Source organism: Triticum aestivum, chromosome 2D (genome assembly GCF_018294505.1).
Source record: "Triticum aestivum cultivar Chinese Spring chromosome 2D, IWGSC CS RefSeq v2.1, whole genome shotgun sequence".
Lineage (NCBI taxonomy): Eukaryota > Viridiplantae > Streptophyta > Magnoliopsida > Poales > Poaceae > Triticum > Triticum aestivum.
This window is the reverse complement of record NC_057799.1, coordinates 165,374,168-165,388,442: the sequence shown is the minus strand read 5'-3', so window position 1 is coordinate 165,388,442 and position 14,275 is coordinate 165,374,168. Positions and strand designations below refer to the sequence as shown.

The 14,275-nt window shown below is 49.9% G+C and overlaps 1 protein-coding gene across 1 annotated transcript; it reads left to right on the top strand.

Annotated features, from left to right (window-relative positions):
• The first annotated feature begins 12,934 nt into the window (after positions 1 to 12,934).
• Positions 12,935 to 13,759, top strand: LOC123049108 (putative cell wall protein). The gene has a single exon (XM_044472100.1). The coding sequence runs from the start codon at positions 13,048 to 13,050 to the stop codon at positions 13,381 to 13,383; it is 336 nt and encodes a 111-aa protein (XP_044328035.1). The 5' UTR covers positions 12,935 to 13,047; the 3' UTR covers positions 13,384 to 13,759.
• Positions 13,760 to 14,275: the final 516 nt, after the last annotated feature.

Below are 14,275 nucleotides of genomic sequence, written 5' to 3'. Positions count from 1 at the left end.
ATCTCATCCGGGACTCCGAACAACTTTCGGGTTTCCGCATACATATATCTCTACAACCCTAGCGTCACCGGACCTTAAGTGTGTAGACCCTACGGGTTCGGGAGACATGCAGACATGACCGAGACGCCTCTCCGGTCAATAACCAACAGCGGGATCTGGATACCCATGTTGGCTCCCACATGTTCCACGATGATATCATCGGATGAACCACGGTGTCGAGGATTCAATCAATCCGTATGCAATTCCCTTTGTCAATCGGTATGTTACTTGCCCGAGATTCGATCGTCGGTATCCCAATACCTTGTTCAATCTCGTTACCGGCAAGTCTCTTTACTCGTACCGCAATGCATGATCCCGTGACTAACGCCTTAGTCACATTGAGCTCATTATGATGATGCATTACCGAGTGGGCCCAGAGATACCTCTCCGTCACACGGAGTGACAAATCCCAGTCTCGATCCGTGCCAACCCAACAGACACTTTCGGAGATACCCGTAATGCACCTTTATAGTCACCCAGTTACGTTGTGACGTTTGGCACACCCAAAGCACTCCTACGGTATCCGGGAGTTGCACGATCTCATGGTCTAAGGAAAAGATACTTGACATTGGAAAAGCTCTAGCAAACGAAACTACACGATCTTTTATGCTATGCTTAAGTTGGGTCTTGTCCATCACATCATTCTCCTAATGATGTGATCCCGTTATCAATGACATCCAATGTCCATAGTCAGGAAACCATGACTATCTGTTGATCAACGAGCTAGTCAACTAGAGGCTTACTAGGGACAGGTTGTGGTCTATGTATTCACACATGTATTACGATTTCCGGACAATACAATTATAGCATGAATAATAGACAATTACCATGAACAAAGAAATATAATAATAACCATTTATTATTGCCTCTAGGGCATATTTCCAACAGTCTCCCACTTGCACTAGAGTCAATAATCTAGTTCACATCACCATGTGATTAACACTCACTGGTCACATCACCATGTGACCAACATCTAAAGAGTTTACTAGAGTCAACAATCTAGTTCACATCACTATGTGATTATCACTCAATGTGTTCTGGTTTGGTCATGTTATGCTTGTGAGAGAGGTTATTAGTCAACGGGTCTGAACCTTTCAGAACCGTGTGCTTTACGAATATCTATGTCATCTTGTGGATGCTACCACGCGCTATTTGGAGCCATTTCAAATAATTGCTCTACTATACGAATCCGGTTTACTACTCAGAGTCATCCGGATTAGTGTCAAAGTTCGCATCGACGTAACCCTTTACGACGAACTCCTTTCCACCTCCATAATCGAGAAAATTCCTTAATCCACTAGGTGCTAAGGATAAGTTCGACCGCTGTCATGAGATCCTTTCCCGGATCACCATTGTACCCTCTTGACCAACTCATGGCAAGGCACACTACATGTGCGGTACACAGCATAGCATACTATAGAGCCTATGTCTAAAGCATAGGGGACGACCTTCGTCCTTTCTCTATCTTCTGCTGTGGTCAGGTCTTGAGTCTCACTCAATACTCACACCTTGTAACACAGCCAAGAACTCCTTCTTTGCTGATCTATTTTGAACTCTTTCAAAATCATGTCAAGGTGTGCTGTCTTTTGAAAGTATCATCAGGCGTCTTGATCTATCTCTATGGATCTTGATGCCCAATATGTAAGTAGCTTTATCCAGGTCTTCCTTTGAAAAACTCCTTTCAAACAACCCTTTATGCTTTCCAGAAATTTTACATCATTTCGGATCAACAATATGTCATTCACATATACTTATCAGAAATGTTGTAGCGCTCCCACTCACTTTATTGTAAATACAAGTTTCTAACAAACTTTGTATAAACCCAAAAACTTTGATCACCCCATCAAAGCGTATATTCTGACTCCGAGATGCTTGCTCTGATCCATGGAAGGATCGCTGGAGCTAGCATACCTTTTAGCATCCTTAGGATCGACAAAACCTTTCTGATTGTATCACATACAACCTTTCCTTACGAAAACTGGTAAGGAAACTTGTTTTGACATCCATCTGCCAGATTTCATAAATGTAGCTAATGCTAACATGATTCCGACGGACCTAAGCATCGCTACGGATGAGAAAAACTCATCGTAGTCAACTCCTTGAACTTGTGAAAATACTCTTTGCCACAAGTCGAGCTTCATAGACGGTAACATTACCGTCCATGTCCGTCTTCTTCTTAAAGATCCATTTATCTCAATGGCTTGCCGATCATCGGGCAAGTTCACCAAAGTCCATGCTTTGTTCTGATACATGGATTCTATCTCGGATTTCATGGCCTCGAGCCATTCGTCGGAATATGGGCCCACCATCGCTTCTCCATAGCTCGTAGGTTCATTGTTGTCTAGCAACATGACTTCCAAGACAGGATCACGCATTACTCTGAAGTAGTGCGCATCCTCGTCGTCCTACGAGGTTTGGTAGTGACTTGATCCGAAGTTTCATGATCACTATCATAAGCTTCCACTTCAATTGGTGTAGGTGCCACAGGAACAACTTCCTGTGCCCTGCTACACACTAGTTGAAGCGACGGTTCAATAACCTTATCAAGTCTCCACCATCCTCCCACTCAATTCTTTCGAGAGAAACTTTTCCTCGAGAAAGGACTCGTTTCTAGAAGCAATTACTTTTGCTTCCAGATCTGAAATAGGAGGTATACCCAACTGTTTTTGGGTATTCTATGAAGATGCATTTATCCGCTTTGGGTTCGAGCTTATCAGCCTGAAACTTTTTCACATAAGCATCGCAGCCCCAAACTTTTAAGAAACGACAACTTAGGTTTCTCTAAACGGTGTCGTCTCAACGGAATTGCGTGGTGCCCCTTTTAAAGTGAATGCGGTTGTCTCTAATGCCTAACCCATAAATGATAGTGGTAATTTGATAAGAAACATCATGGTATGCACCATATCCAATAGGGTGCAGTTATGATGTTCGGACACACCATCACACTATGGTGTTCCAGGCGGTATTAATTGTGAAACACTTTCCACAATGTCTCAATTGTGTGCCAAACTCGTATCTCAGATACTCATCTCTATGATCATATCACAGACATTTTATCCTCTTGTCACGACGATCTTCAACTTCACTCTGAAATTACTTGAACCTTTCAATAATTCAGACTAGTGTTTCATCAAGTAAATACACTCAGCATCTACTCAAATCATCTGTGAAGTAAGAACATAACGATATCCACTGCATGCCTCAGCACTCATTGGACTGCATACATCAAAATGTATTACTTCCAATAAGTTGCTCTCTTGTTCCATCTCACTGAAAACGAGGCCTTTCAGTCATCTTGCCCATGTGGTATGATTTGCATGTCTCAAGTGATTCATAATCAAGTGAGTCCAAACGATCCATCTGTATGGAGTTTCTTCATGCATATATACCAATAGACATGGTTCGCATGTCTCAATCTTTTCAAAAACGAGTGAGTCCAAAGATCCACCTACATGGAGCTTCTTCATGCGTTCTATACCAATATGACTCAAGTGGCAGTGCCACAAGTATGTGGTACTATCATTACTATCTTATATCTTTTGGCATGAACATGTGTATCACTACGATCGAGATTCATTTTAGGTGCAAGACCATTGAAGGTATTATTCAAATAAACAGAGTAACCATTATTCTCCTTAAATGAATAACCGTTTTGCGGTAAACATAATCCAATCATGTTCAACGCAAACACCAAATCTCGATGGTAGAGGGAGCATGCGATGCTTGATCACATCAACCTTGGAAACACTTCCAACACATATCGTCATCTCACCTTTAGCTAGTCTCCATTTATTCCGCAGCTTTTATTTCGAGTTACTAACACTTAGCAACCGAACCGGTATCTAATACCCTGGTGCTGCTAGGAGTACTAGTAAAGTACACATTCATATAACGTATATCCAATATACTTCTGTCGACCTTGCCTGCCTTCTCATCTACCAAGTATCTAGGGTAGTACTGCTTCAGTGACCGTTCCTCTCATTACAGAAGCACTTAGTCTCGGGTTTGGGTTCAACCTTGGGATTCTTCACTAGAGCAGCAAACGACTTGCTGTTTCATGAAGTATCCCTTTTGCCCTTGCCCTTCTTAAACTAGTGGTTTTACTAACCATCAACAATTGATGCTCCTTCTTGATTTCTACTCTCGCGGTGTCAAACATCGCGAATAGCTCAAGGATCATCATAACTATCCTTGATATGTTATAGTTCATCACGAAGCTCTACTAGCTTGGTGGCAGTGACTATGGAGAACTATCACTATCTCATCTGGGAGATTAACTCCCACTCGATTCAAGCGATTGTGGCACTCAGACAATCTGAGCACACGCTCAACGATTGAGCTTTTCTCCCTTAGTTTGCAGGCTTAAGAAACTTGTCAGAGGTCTCATACCTCTTGACGTGGGCACTAGTCTGAAATCCCAATTTCAGTCTTCGGAACATCTCACATGTTCTGCGACGTTTCAAAAACGTCTTTGGTGCCACAATTCTAAACCGCACCTGAACTATCACGTAGTCATCAAAACGTGTATGTCAGATGTTTCGTAACATCTACAGACGACGCTGAGGTTCAGCACACCGAGCGGTGCATTAAGGACATAAGCCTTCTGTGCAGCAATGAGGACAATCCTCAGTTTACGGACCCAGTCCGCATAATTGCTACTACCAACTTTCAACTAAATTTTCTCTAGGAACATATCTTAACCAGTAGAACTAAAGCGCAAGCCATGACATAATTTGCAAATACTTTTTGACTATGTTCATGATAATGAAGTTCATCTGATTATGAACTCCCACTCAGATAGACATCCCTCTAGTCATCTAAGTGAAACATGATCCGAGTTCAACTAGGCCGTGTCCGATCATCACGTGAGACGGACTAGTCAAGATCGGTGAACATCTCCATGTTGATCGTATCTTCTATACGACTCATGCTCGACCTTTCGGTCCTCCGTGTTCCGAGGCCATGTCTGTACATGCTAGGCTCGTCAAGTCAACCTAAGTGTATTGCGTGTGTTCCGAGGCCATGTCTGTACATGCTAGGCTCGTCAACACCCGTTGTATTCGAACGTAAGAATCTATCACACCCGATCATCACGTGGTGCTTCGAAACGACGAACCTTCGCAACGGTGCACAGTTAGGGTGAACACTTTCTTGAAATTATTATAAGGGATCATCCTACTTGCTACCGTCGTTCTAAGCAAATAAGATGCAAAACATGATAAACATCACATGCAATCAAATAGTGACATGATATGGCCAATATCATCATGCTCCTTTGATCTCCATCTTCGGGGCACCATGATCATCTTTGTCACCGGCATGACACCATGATCTCCATCATCATGATCTCCATCATTGTGTCTTCATGAAGTCGTCACGCCAACGATTACTTCTACTTCTATGGCTAACTCGTTTAGCAACAAAGTAAAGTAATTTACATGGCGTTATTCAATGACACGCAGGTCATGCAAAATAATAAAGACAACTCCTATGGCTCCTGCCGGTTGTCATACTCATCGACATGCAAGTCGTGATTCCTATTACAAGAATATGATCAATCTCATACATCACATATATCATTCATCACATCTTCTGGCCATATCACATCACATAGCACTTGCTGCAAAAACAAGTTAGACGTCCTCTAATTGTTGTTGCAAGTTTTTACGTGGTTTGTAGGTTTCTAGCAAGAACGTTTCTTACCTACGTATGACCACAACGTGATTTGCCAATTTCTATTTACCCTTCATAAGGACCCTTTTCATCGAATCCGTTCCGACTAAAGTAGGAGAGACAGACACCCGCTAGCCACCTTATGCATCTAGTGCATGTCAGTCGGTGGAACCTGTCTCACGTAAGAGTACGTGTAAGGTCGGTCCGGGCCGCTTCATCCTACAATGCCGCCGAAACAAGAAAAGACTAGTAGCGGCAAGAAGAATTGGCAAACTCAACGCCCACAACTACTTTGTGTTCTACTCGTGCATAGTAACTACGCATAGACCTGGCTCATGATGCCACTGTTGGGAATCGTAGCATAATTTAAAATTTTCCTACGCTCACCAAGATGCATCTATGGAGTCTACTAGCAACGAGGGGAAAGGAGTGCATCTACATACCCTTGTAGATCGCGAGCGGAAGCGTTCCAATGAACGTGGATGACGGAGTCGTACTCGCCGTGATCCAAATCACCGATGACCGAGTGCCGAACGGACGGCACCTCCGCGTTCAACACACGTACGGTGCAGCGACGTCTCCTCCTTCTTGATCCAGCAAGGGGGAGGAGAGGTTGATGGAGATCCAACAGCACGACGGCGTGGTGGTGGATGTAGCGGGTCTCCGGCAGGGCTTCGCCAAGCTTCTGCGAGAGAGAGAGGTGTTGCAGGGGAGGAGGGAGGCGCCCAAGGCTTATATCTTGCTGCCCTCCCTTCCCCCCACTATATATAGGGCCAAGGGAGAGGGGGGGCGCAGCCTTGCCCCTTCCTCCAAGGAAGGGTGCGGCCAGGGGGGAGTCCTTCCCCCCCAAGGCACCTCGGAGGTGCCTTCCCCCTTTAGGACTCTCCCTTTTTTTCTTATCTCTTGCGCATGGGCCTCTTGGGGCTGGTGCCCTTGGCCCATATAGGCCAAGGCGCACCCCTTACAGCCCATGTGGCCCCCGGGGCTGGTGGACCCCCTTGGTGGACCCCCGGACCCCTTTCGGCACTCCCGGTACAATACCGATAAAGCGCGAAACTTTTCCGGCGACCAAAATAAGACTTCCCATATATAAATCTTTACCTCCGGACCATTCCGGAACCTCTCGTGACGTCCGGGATCTCATCCGGGACTCCGAACAACTTTCGGGTTTCCGCATACATATATCTCTACAACCCTAGCGTCACCGGACCTTAAGTGTGTAGACCCTACGGGTTCGGGAGACATGCAGACATGACCGAGACGCCTCTCCGGTCAATAACCAACAGCGGGATCTGGATACCCATGTTGGCTCCCACATGTTCCACGATGATATCATCGGATGAACCACGGTGTCGAGGATTCAATCAATCCGTATGCAATTCCCTTTGTCAATCGGTATGTTACTTGCCCGAGATTCGATCGTCGGTATCCCAATACCTTGTTCAATCTCGTTACCGGCAAGTCTCTTTACTCGTACCGCAATGCATGATCCCGTGACTAACGCCTTAGTCACATTGAGCTCATTATGATGATGCATTACCGAGTGGGCCCAGAGATACCTCTCCGTCACACGGAGTGACAAATCCCAGTCTCGATCCGTGCCAACCCAACAGACACTTTCGGAGATACCCGTAATGCACCTTTATAGTCACCCAGTTACGTTGTGACGTTTGGCACACCCAAAGCACTCCTACGGTATCCGGGAGTTGCACGATCTCATGGTCTAAGGAAAAGATACTTGACATTGGAAAAGCTCTAGCAAACGAAACTACACGATCTTTTATGCTATGCTTAAGTTGGGTCTTGTCCATCACATCGTTCTCCTAATGATGTGATCCCGTTATCAATGACATCCAATGTCCATAGTCAGGAAACCATGACTATCTGTTGATCAACGAGCTAGTCAACTAGAGGCTTACTAGGGACAGGTTGTGGTCTATGTATTCACACATGTATTACGATTTCCGGACAATACAATTATAGCATGAATAATAGACAATTACCATGAACAAAGAAATATAATAATAACCATTTATTATTGCCTCTAGGGCATATTTCCAACAATCCAGAGGTAGACCTTGGAGATGTCCGACGCGTGTGACGCCTTCCGTTGGATATGGACGGAGTATGGTTCCTACTCGGTGAGGACGGCTTATAGGGCATTCTTCTACAGCCTCACATGCATGCCCAGTGTGAGTGAAGTTTGGATTACCCGTGCTCCATTTCAACTCAAGTTCTTCGCCTGGCTAGCGCTCAAGAACAGGTGCTGGACTTCGGACCCTCTCATGGTGAGAGGATAGCCTCATCAGTCCTGCTGCCCCATTGTGTCTTCAGGGGGCGGAGACCATCACCCATCTTCTTGTTTAATGCTCCCTTGCCCGAACTGTTTGGCTTTTTATGCTGCAATCGATGGGATGGGAAGGTTTCACCCGCTTGCCGCATGTAGATATGGTGGATTCATGGACGTCGAGAAGTCTGGCCGCGCCCTCGTCCCGCAGGAAGGAGTTGAATTCTCTCGTGATTCTTACCATGCACTCTCTCTGGTTGGAAGGCGGGTCTTTGACAATGTTTCGTCTCCGGTGAGCGTGGTTACAACAACCATTGACTGTAAATGCAGATCGTGGCTACTTCTGTGGCGCCTTAAGCCAACAGGACGTAGAGGTGTGGGCATGCGTGAGTAGTCAGTTTTAATCTTCTTCCCCTGGTGGATGGGTAGATGTTGGTGCTTCATCTCTGCGCCCCTAGCAACATTCTTGTAAATCCTACTACTTCCTCCTATCACAATGAAGCGACGCGCAATTCCATATTCTTGTAAATCCTACCACTTCCTCCTATCATAATGAAGCGACGCGCAATTCTCTTGCACATTCCATAAAAAAGATGTTACTCTATATTTTGTTATGGGCTTTTGCAGACGCACATTATACATCACAACCTTTTCTTTTCGAATAGCATGACTTACCGTACAGGGATGGTCCATCGCGCTCACGATGAGTTTGGCACCGCCGGGAAGGTAGTACATGCAAGTAGCTAGGGGAGGCGATGCACGGGATACACTGGTCCAAGACGAAGAAAGAAAGATGGAGTTCCAGCATTTCATGCAACCACAACTTCCATGCACTGGAACCCTTTCTTCCCGCTCCTCCCGGGTCGCTCGCGCGAGCGACTCCGGAGGACCCCCAACCCTCGAGCAGAGGCACCGGATTTGCCCCCTCCTGGGCCGCTGCCGCCGCCGGCGGTGGCGGCCGCTCCCTGTCGTCAAAGGCGGCGGGCGAGGCGGCGCGTCCTGGATGGCTACTCCTTCGCGAGGAGGCGGGCTGTCCGCAGGGCTGCGCAGGGGCTGGCGCGGGCGGCGGCGCGGGGCGGGGGACGTGGAGGAGCGGTGTGGTGGTGGCGGTCGGGCGTGGGCAGCGGTGTGTTGGTGGAGGACGGGCGCGGCGGTGTGGTCTCGAGGTGGCGGCGCGAGCTTCAGGCCAGATCCATGGCGGCGCAGAGAGGCTCGGCCAGGAGGTCCCTGGCGAGCAGCGTGCATCCGGCCATCGATGGGCTGTATGGCGAGCGACGTTCTTCTCCTGGCGGCGCAGGCGTGGAGGCGCGGTCCGCGGTGGGGCGGGTCAGATCTGGGCCTGCTCGGTTCCGATCTGGAGTGTGGGTGTCGGTGGCTTTGCAGGGTCGTCCCTTGAGCGGGTGACGGCCGTTGCGGGCGTCCCTTGCCCTGCCGGTGGTGTTGGTTGGCTGTTGTCCTTCCGTCGGGGTGGAGGTGTGGATGGTTCCATGTTCCCCACGGCCATGGTGGTGGGGTGGCCAGCGGCGCATTTCGCGCTGGTGGCCGCTGGTGCACGGCGGGGAGCGCGGCGGTGTGGTGGATTCAGGCGAGGTGTGCAACAAGGTAGTGGAGGAGGGTGGTGTGCCGGCTCTGACGGTGGCGGCATCGTGAGCTCAGCCATGGAGGCGGCGTCGCTGAGGAGGCCCTGCCAGGAAGGAGATCCTGGCTGGCAACGGGCGGTCGGCCGCCTCCGCGTGAGGGGCGGGCGGTGATGCCTCGAAGGAGTTGGCGCCGGAGTGGTCGGAGGCGTGGGTCAGATCCATTCCTGTGGCAGTCCCCTGGTGTGGGTGAAAGCCGACGTGGTGGCTCTGGCTCTTGCTCGGCATGGTTGGATGTTGCTGCTCCTTGGCTATGGTTGGTGGATTGGGCCGCATTCTCCCTGCAGTGCGGGTGGGGAGGAACACGGTTGTGCGGCTTCGACGACAATTTGATGCGGTGACGGCGGTGCGAGGCATTTGGGTCAATGCTGACCGTAACCTTGGAGGTGTGGAGATGCGCGACATTACGGATGAAAATCCTGTCCGGTTCTGACTGGGCCGGCGGCGATGGCACCCGTGGGTGTCGTTCTCCTCCTTGGAGGCGTCGTCGAGTGTGTCGCCATCCCCCTCGCCTGCTTGGGGTTGGCAGCTGTCTCCGGGCGAAATCCTTGATTCTGTGCTGGATCGACACGATGGCGGCGTCTTCGACGTCGTCCCTTTGTTGGGAGCATCGTGCCAGGAGACTTGATGATCCTATGTTGCGCTCCTCCGGTGTTTCCCGTTGCCCTGATCGTTCTGCTCCGGCGCAATGTACGGTCGTCGCTGGTGATTCCAAGATGGTGCCTTCTTCTGGAGTTACTGTTCTTCGGAGGTGACTGACGTCGGCCGAGACGCGGCGAGGCTCTCGGTCTTTGGCAGGCTATGTTGCGTTGTAGTTGTGTTGTAGTGTGTGGATGTTGTGGCTTGCCAGATGTGGAGTTGTGCTACGCTCGTTGTTCGCAGCGAGTGGTAGTTGTCTTGTATTTGATATTCTCTTCTTCTATAAAGCTATAGTATGCAATTTGCGTATTCTTGGAAAAAAACTTTCATGCATGGCTGGCTTTGGCATGGCCTAACATCCACCGTGCATGTGCATGTGGCACCATGCACGGTTCGGTTGAGCTGAGCACCGTCCCGAATAAATGCAGATTATGGCCGCGTTTGTTGTTGACGCTTCATTCCTTGGCGGCCGCGCTCCGAACCAACCAGCTGCCTCGGTTCATTTGCCGGTTCGCCACAAGTATCAGCTTAGGTAGGAGACAATGCGTGCGTGTACTGTATCGTGCGCTCAACTACCGTTGGGTGAATCGACAGAATTGCGTAGCGTGGACGAAACCGAAATGGCGCGCCGCAGGTAGGGTCCGGTGATCCGCGAGACGCGGAAGCTTCCATTGTTAACTGGTGGGCCCACAGGTGCTGGGAAAACTTGTGGGCACAGATATGGGTAGTACAGTCATTATCCTCGATTTGTCCATTTGGTGTGCAGGCAGGCACTGGGTAGGAACCAGTTTACCATTAATGGTTTCCTTATTTGACCGTCATGAATGCACCCATCCATCGACATGCATGCATGCATGCGCCGCACCCAGTTTGAAAGAGGAGAGTGGATATTAACTTTTGAACCGGGTGGGGCAAAAAACGCTGCTTCAACAGACGGTTTATATGTAAAAAAAATTAGACTGCGGCCTTCCGGTGATGTAAAATACAACACCTCACGGTGCAAATTTGCATCACGAGATACAACTGCTTCAAATTCGGCAGCCGTCCGCCAACGCCCAACTGCCCTTCATTTCATTTCACAGTCGCGCCCGTCGGCCCGCCCGAACACCAGTTGGCCGAAAATCGCCGCCGCCACCGCCCAAATCCCCGTCGTTGCCGTCACTGCCCCGAATCCCCGCCGCCGCCCTCGCCCCCGTCGCCTCCCTCGCCGGAAGCCGTCTCGCAGCCGCCCGGGCGCCGCCGAATTGGGAGGCAGCCACAGTGGGATTCGGCGCCTCTGGCGGTCCGGCTGCCCTGTAGGTCGCCGGCCTCCTCCCCGTCGGCCGCGGGCCTCTCCACGGCCCTGTCGTCGGCTGCACGACCGTCGCACCTAGCCCGCACGACCTCCTCCCCGTCGGCCGCCGAACTCCTCTTCGCCGCCCATCGAGCTAGCTCTCATCACCGCCGCCGACCGCAGCCGTCCGCAGCAGCCAATCCAACCGGCGGCCATCTTCTTCCACCGCGCGCACAAGGTGTTCGCGCGGCTGCTGGCCGGTTTTTTACATCTTTGTTTTGGACCATCTGTTGGAGTTGAGCATTTTTCGGAGCTCCAAAACGCACTATTTGGCGTCCATATTTTACATCTCCTGTTTTGGACGCCAAAATTTGGACCATCTATTGGAGATGCTCTAAGGCTACATCCAATGCATTGATGCTTACATGAGGTGCTAAGCACATTAAAAACTTTAGCAACTAAAGCCCTCAATGCATGGGTGTTTAACTTGTTGATGCTAAGCATCCTTCATTTAATAATTTTGCAACTAAAGTTCTTTATGCATTGGTGGGATTCTTTCATTTAAGTCTTTTGCCTAGGTTCTCACACTTAGCATTGTTTCTTCCTGGGTCACCACACTCATCTCTCCCCTCTTAATTATATTGCCACACTAGATTTTTCTGCCTACAAGGCAACCTTAGCACCTGTACAAGATGAAGCACTGGAAGGGGCCTAAAGGTTTCTCAAGAATAAGGGGCGAATAGGATCATTTGCAACACCAAAGTCGCATATTATGCACTGGTATGCAGACTTGAAATAAAAAGTATTGATCTTGTGTAACTTACAGTGATGCGCATCTCCGCAACTAAAGTTACAAATGAATTTTGCTGGGTAAGAACTCAATTACTCAAGGTTGAGTACAAATAGGTCCTCGTGAGTCTTGCGACTATAAGTATATGTCGATTTAGGAATAGACACTTCCTACTATCGAATGAAAGCTACTCCCCATTGTGCATGGCGCCTGCAGAGAGATATACAGCGAGAGGAGAAATAAGTAGCCTCCCCCATGCAGCGGTGCTTAAAGAGCAGGACAGGGTAGTTGGAACCCGGGCATAGCTACCAGAACAATAACCACACAGGGTCCCTACTACCACAAGTAACCAACTCAACCGCCCCGTACGTCCACTTTGCCCGTCGTCCACGGCCATTTCCCTCGTCGTCGCGCCCCATATGCTCGTTGTCCCCACGACGCAAGGCAAAAATAGCGCACGCGCGGCGCGGCGCGGCGTTAGTAACAAACGTGTGCCGTGCGATCGATCGATCCATACGATCGAATTGAACGCACCGCCTTTTCCCCCCCGGCCCTTCCACCCCGTTACGCCACGCGCTCTATATAAGCTCGGCGCGGCGATCACCATCCACCACCAACGAAAGCAACAGCCAGCGATCGAGACAGCAAGAAGCTCACTCAGCTACCCCCAGTCCCGATCACAGGTAGCTAGCCACTCGACGCAATCGGCATGGCCAGCAAGTCGGTGTCCCTGCTGGTCCTCGCGGCGCTGGTGGCCGCGGCGTGCCTCGCCGGGCTGGGCTCGGCGGCGCGCGACATGCCGGCGGAGAAGCCCGCGGAGGACGCGGTGAAGCGGCCGGAGACGTTCCAGGAGGGGACGGTGCTGATCCCGGGGATCGGGCGGTACGAGCTGGGCACCCACTACATCCCGGACATCGGCGGGCTGGACCACAGCATCCCGGCCGCCGCCAGCGGGCAGTTCATCCCCGGCGCCGACGACACCTGGGTGCCCAACCCCGGCTTTGAGATTCCCAACCCCTTCCGCCCCGGCTCCGAGTCTCCCTGATGGGTCGAGCCGGCCGTCCGGCGAGCGCGTCCACGTAACGCCCATCATCCACGTTACACCCCATCCATCTACTTGGTAGAGCTAGCCTGCTACTTATAAATCATTTTCCGCTAGCTTTTTGGTTGCCATAATAAAATAGCTGCTGCTACATGGCCATGCATGCATGTCCGATGCATGCATGTGTCTGCGACTGCGTTCGCGCCGTCGACGTCTCGTGTTTGATTGAAGTGTACGTGTAGTCGTCTATGGGATATGGATGGTTGCGTAGGAAGCACCCATCGCATGTCTCGTTTGGTTTGTTGTTGCCAGTGTAATGTGTTTCAGTTCAGTAAGTTTTTTGAATGATGAAGAATTATGCATGATCGATTAAGCTTGATATCGCCATCGTACTGGTTAATTGCTGCCGAGGGCTCGAACCAAAATCATGGGACGTACGGAACAGACAGAAGAGCTCAGGGAGTACACCAAGATAGCGTAATAATTAAGTGGACGCACGCACCGGAAACGTGGGTGGGTGTGTACACTTGTGCCAATGACAGTTCAGCGATGGAGCCCCTTATTTAGCTCGCTTGGTGATGAGGTAGGAGTAGGACACGATGACGGGGAATCAGATAAGCCAGTTCAAATATGGTGTAGTCGGTGGTAGGTATGGTGAAAGGGGCCATAGTCATTGGTCGCTGCATGGAGTCATCGTCAGAGGCGGGCGTACGTGCACCATGCGTGAGTTTTGATCTGCAGGTGGAGTAAAGTTTATATTTTACGGGAGATGTGGAGGAATGATTTCGAGCAACTCTAACCAATCCCCTAACCTTTAGAGGAGGATAAATGAGGTTTTTCTCCTCTAAACCGGAACTAGCCGAACCTCAGTAAGCAATAGTTGAGTAATTTTTTT

Coding starts and splice junctions, on each gene's coding strand:
- LOC123049108 (XM_044472100.1), top strand. CDS start 13,048: ATGGCCAGCAAGTCGGTGTCCCTGCTGGTCCTCGCGGCGCTGGTGGCC.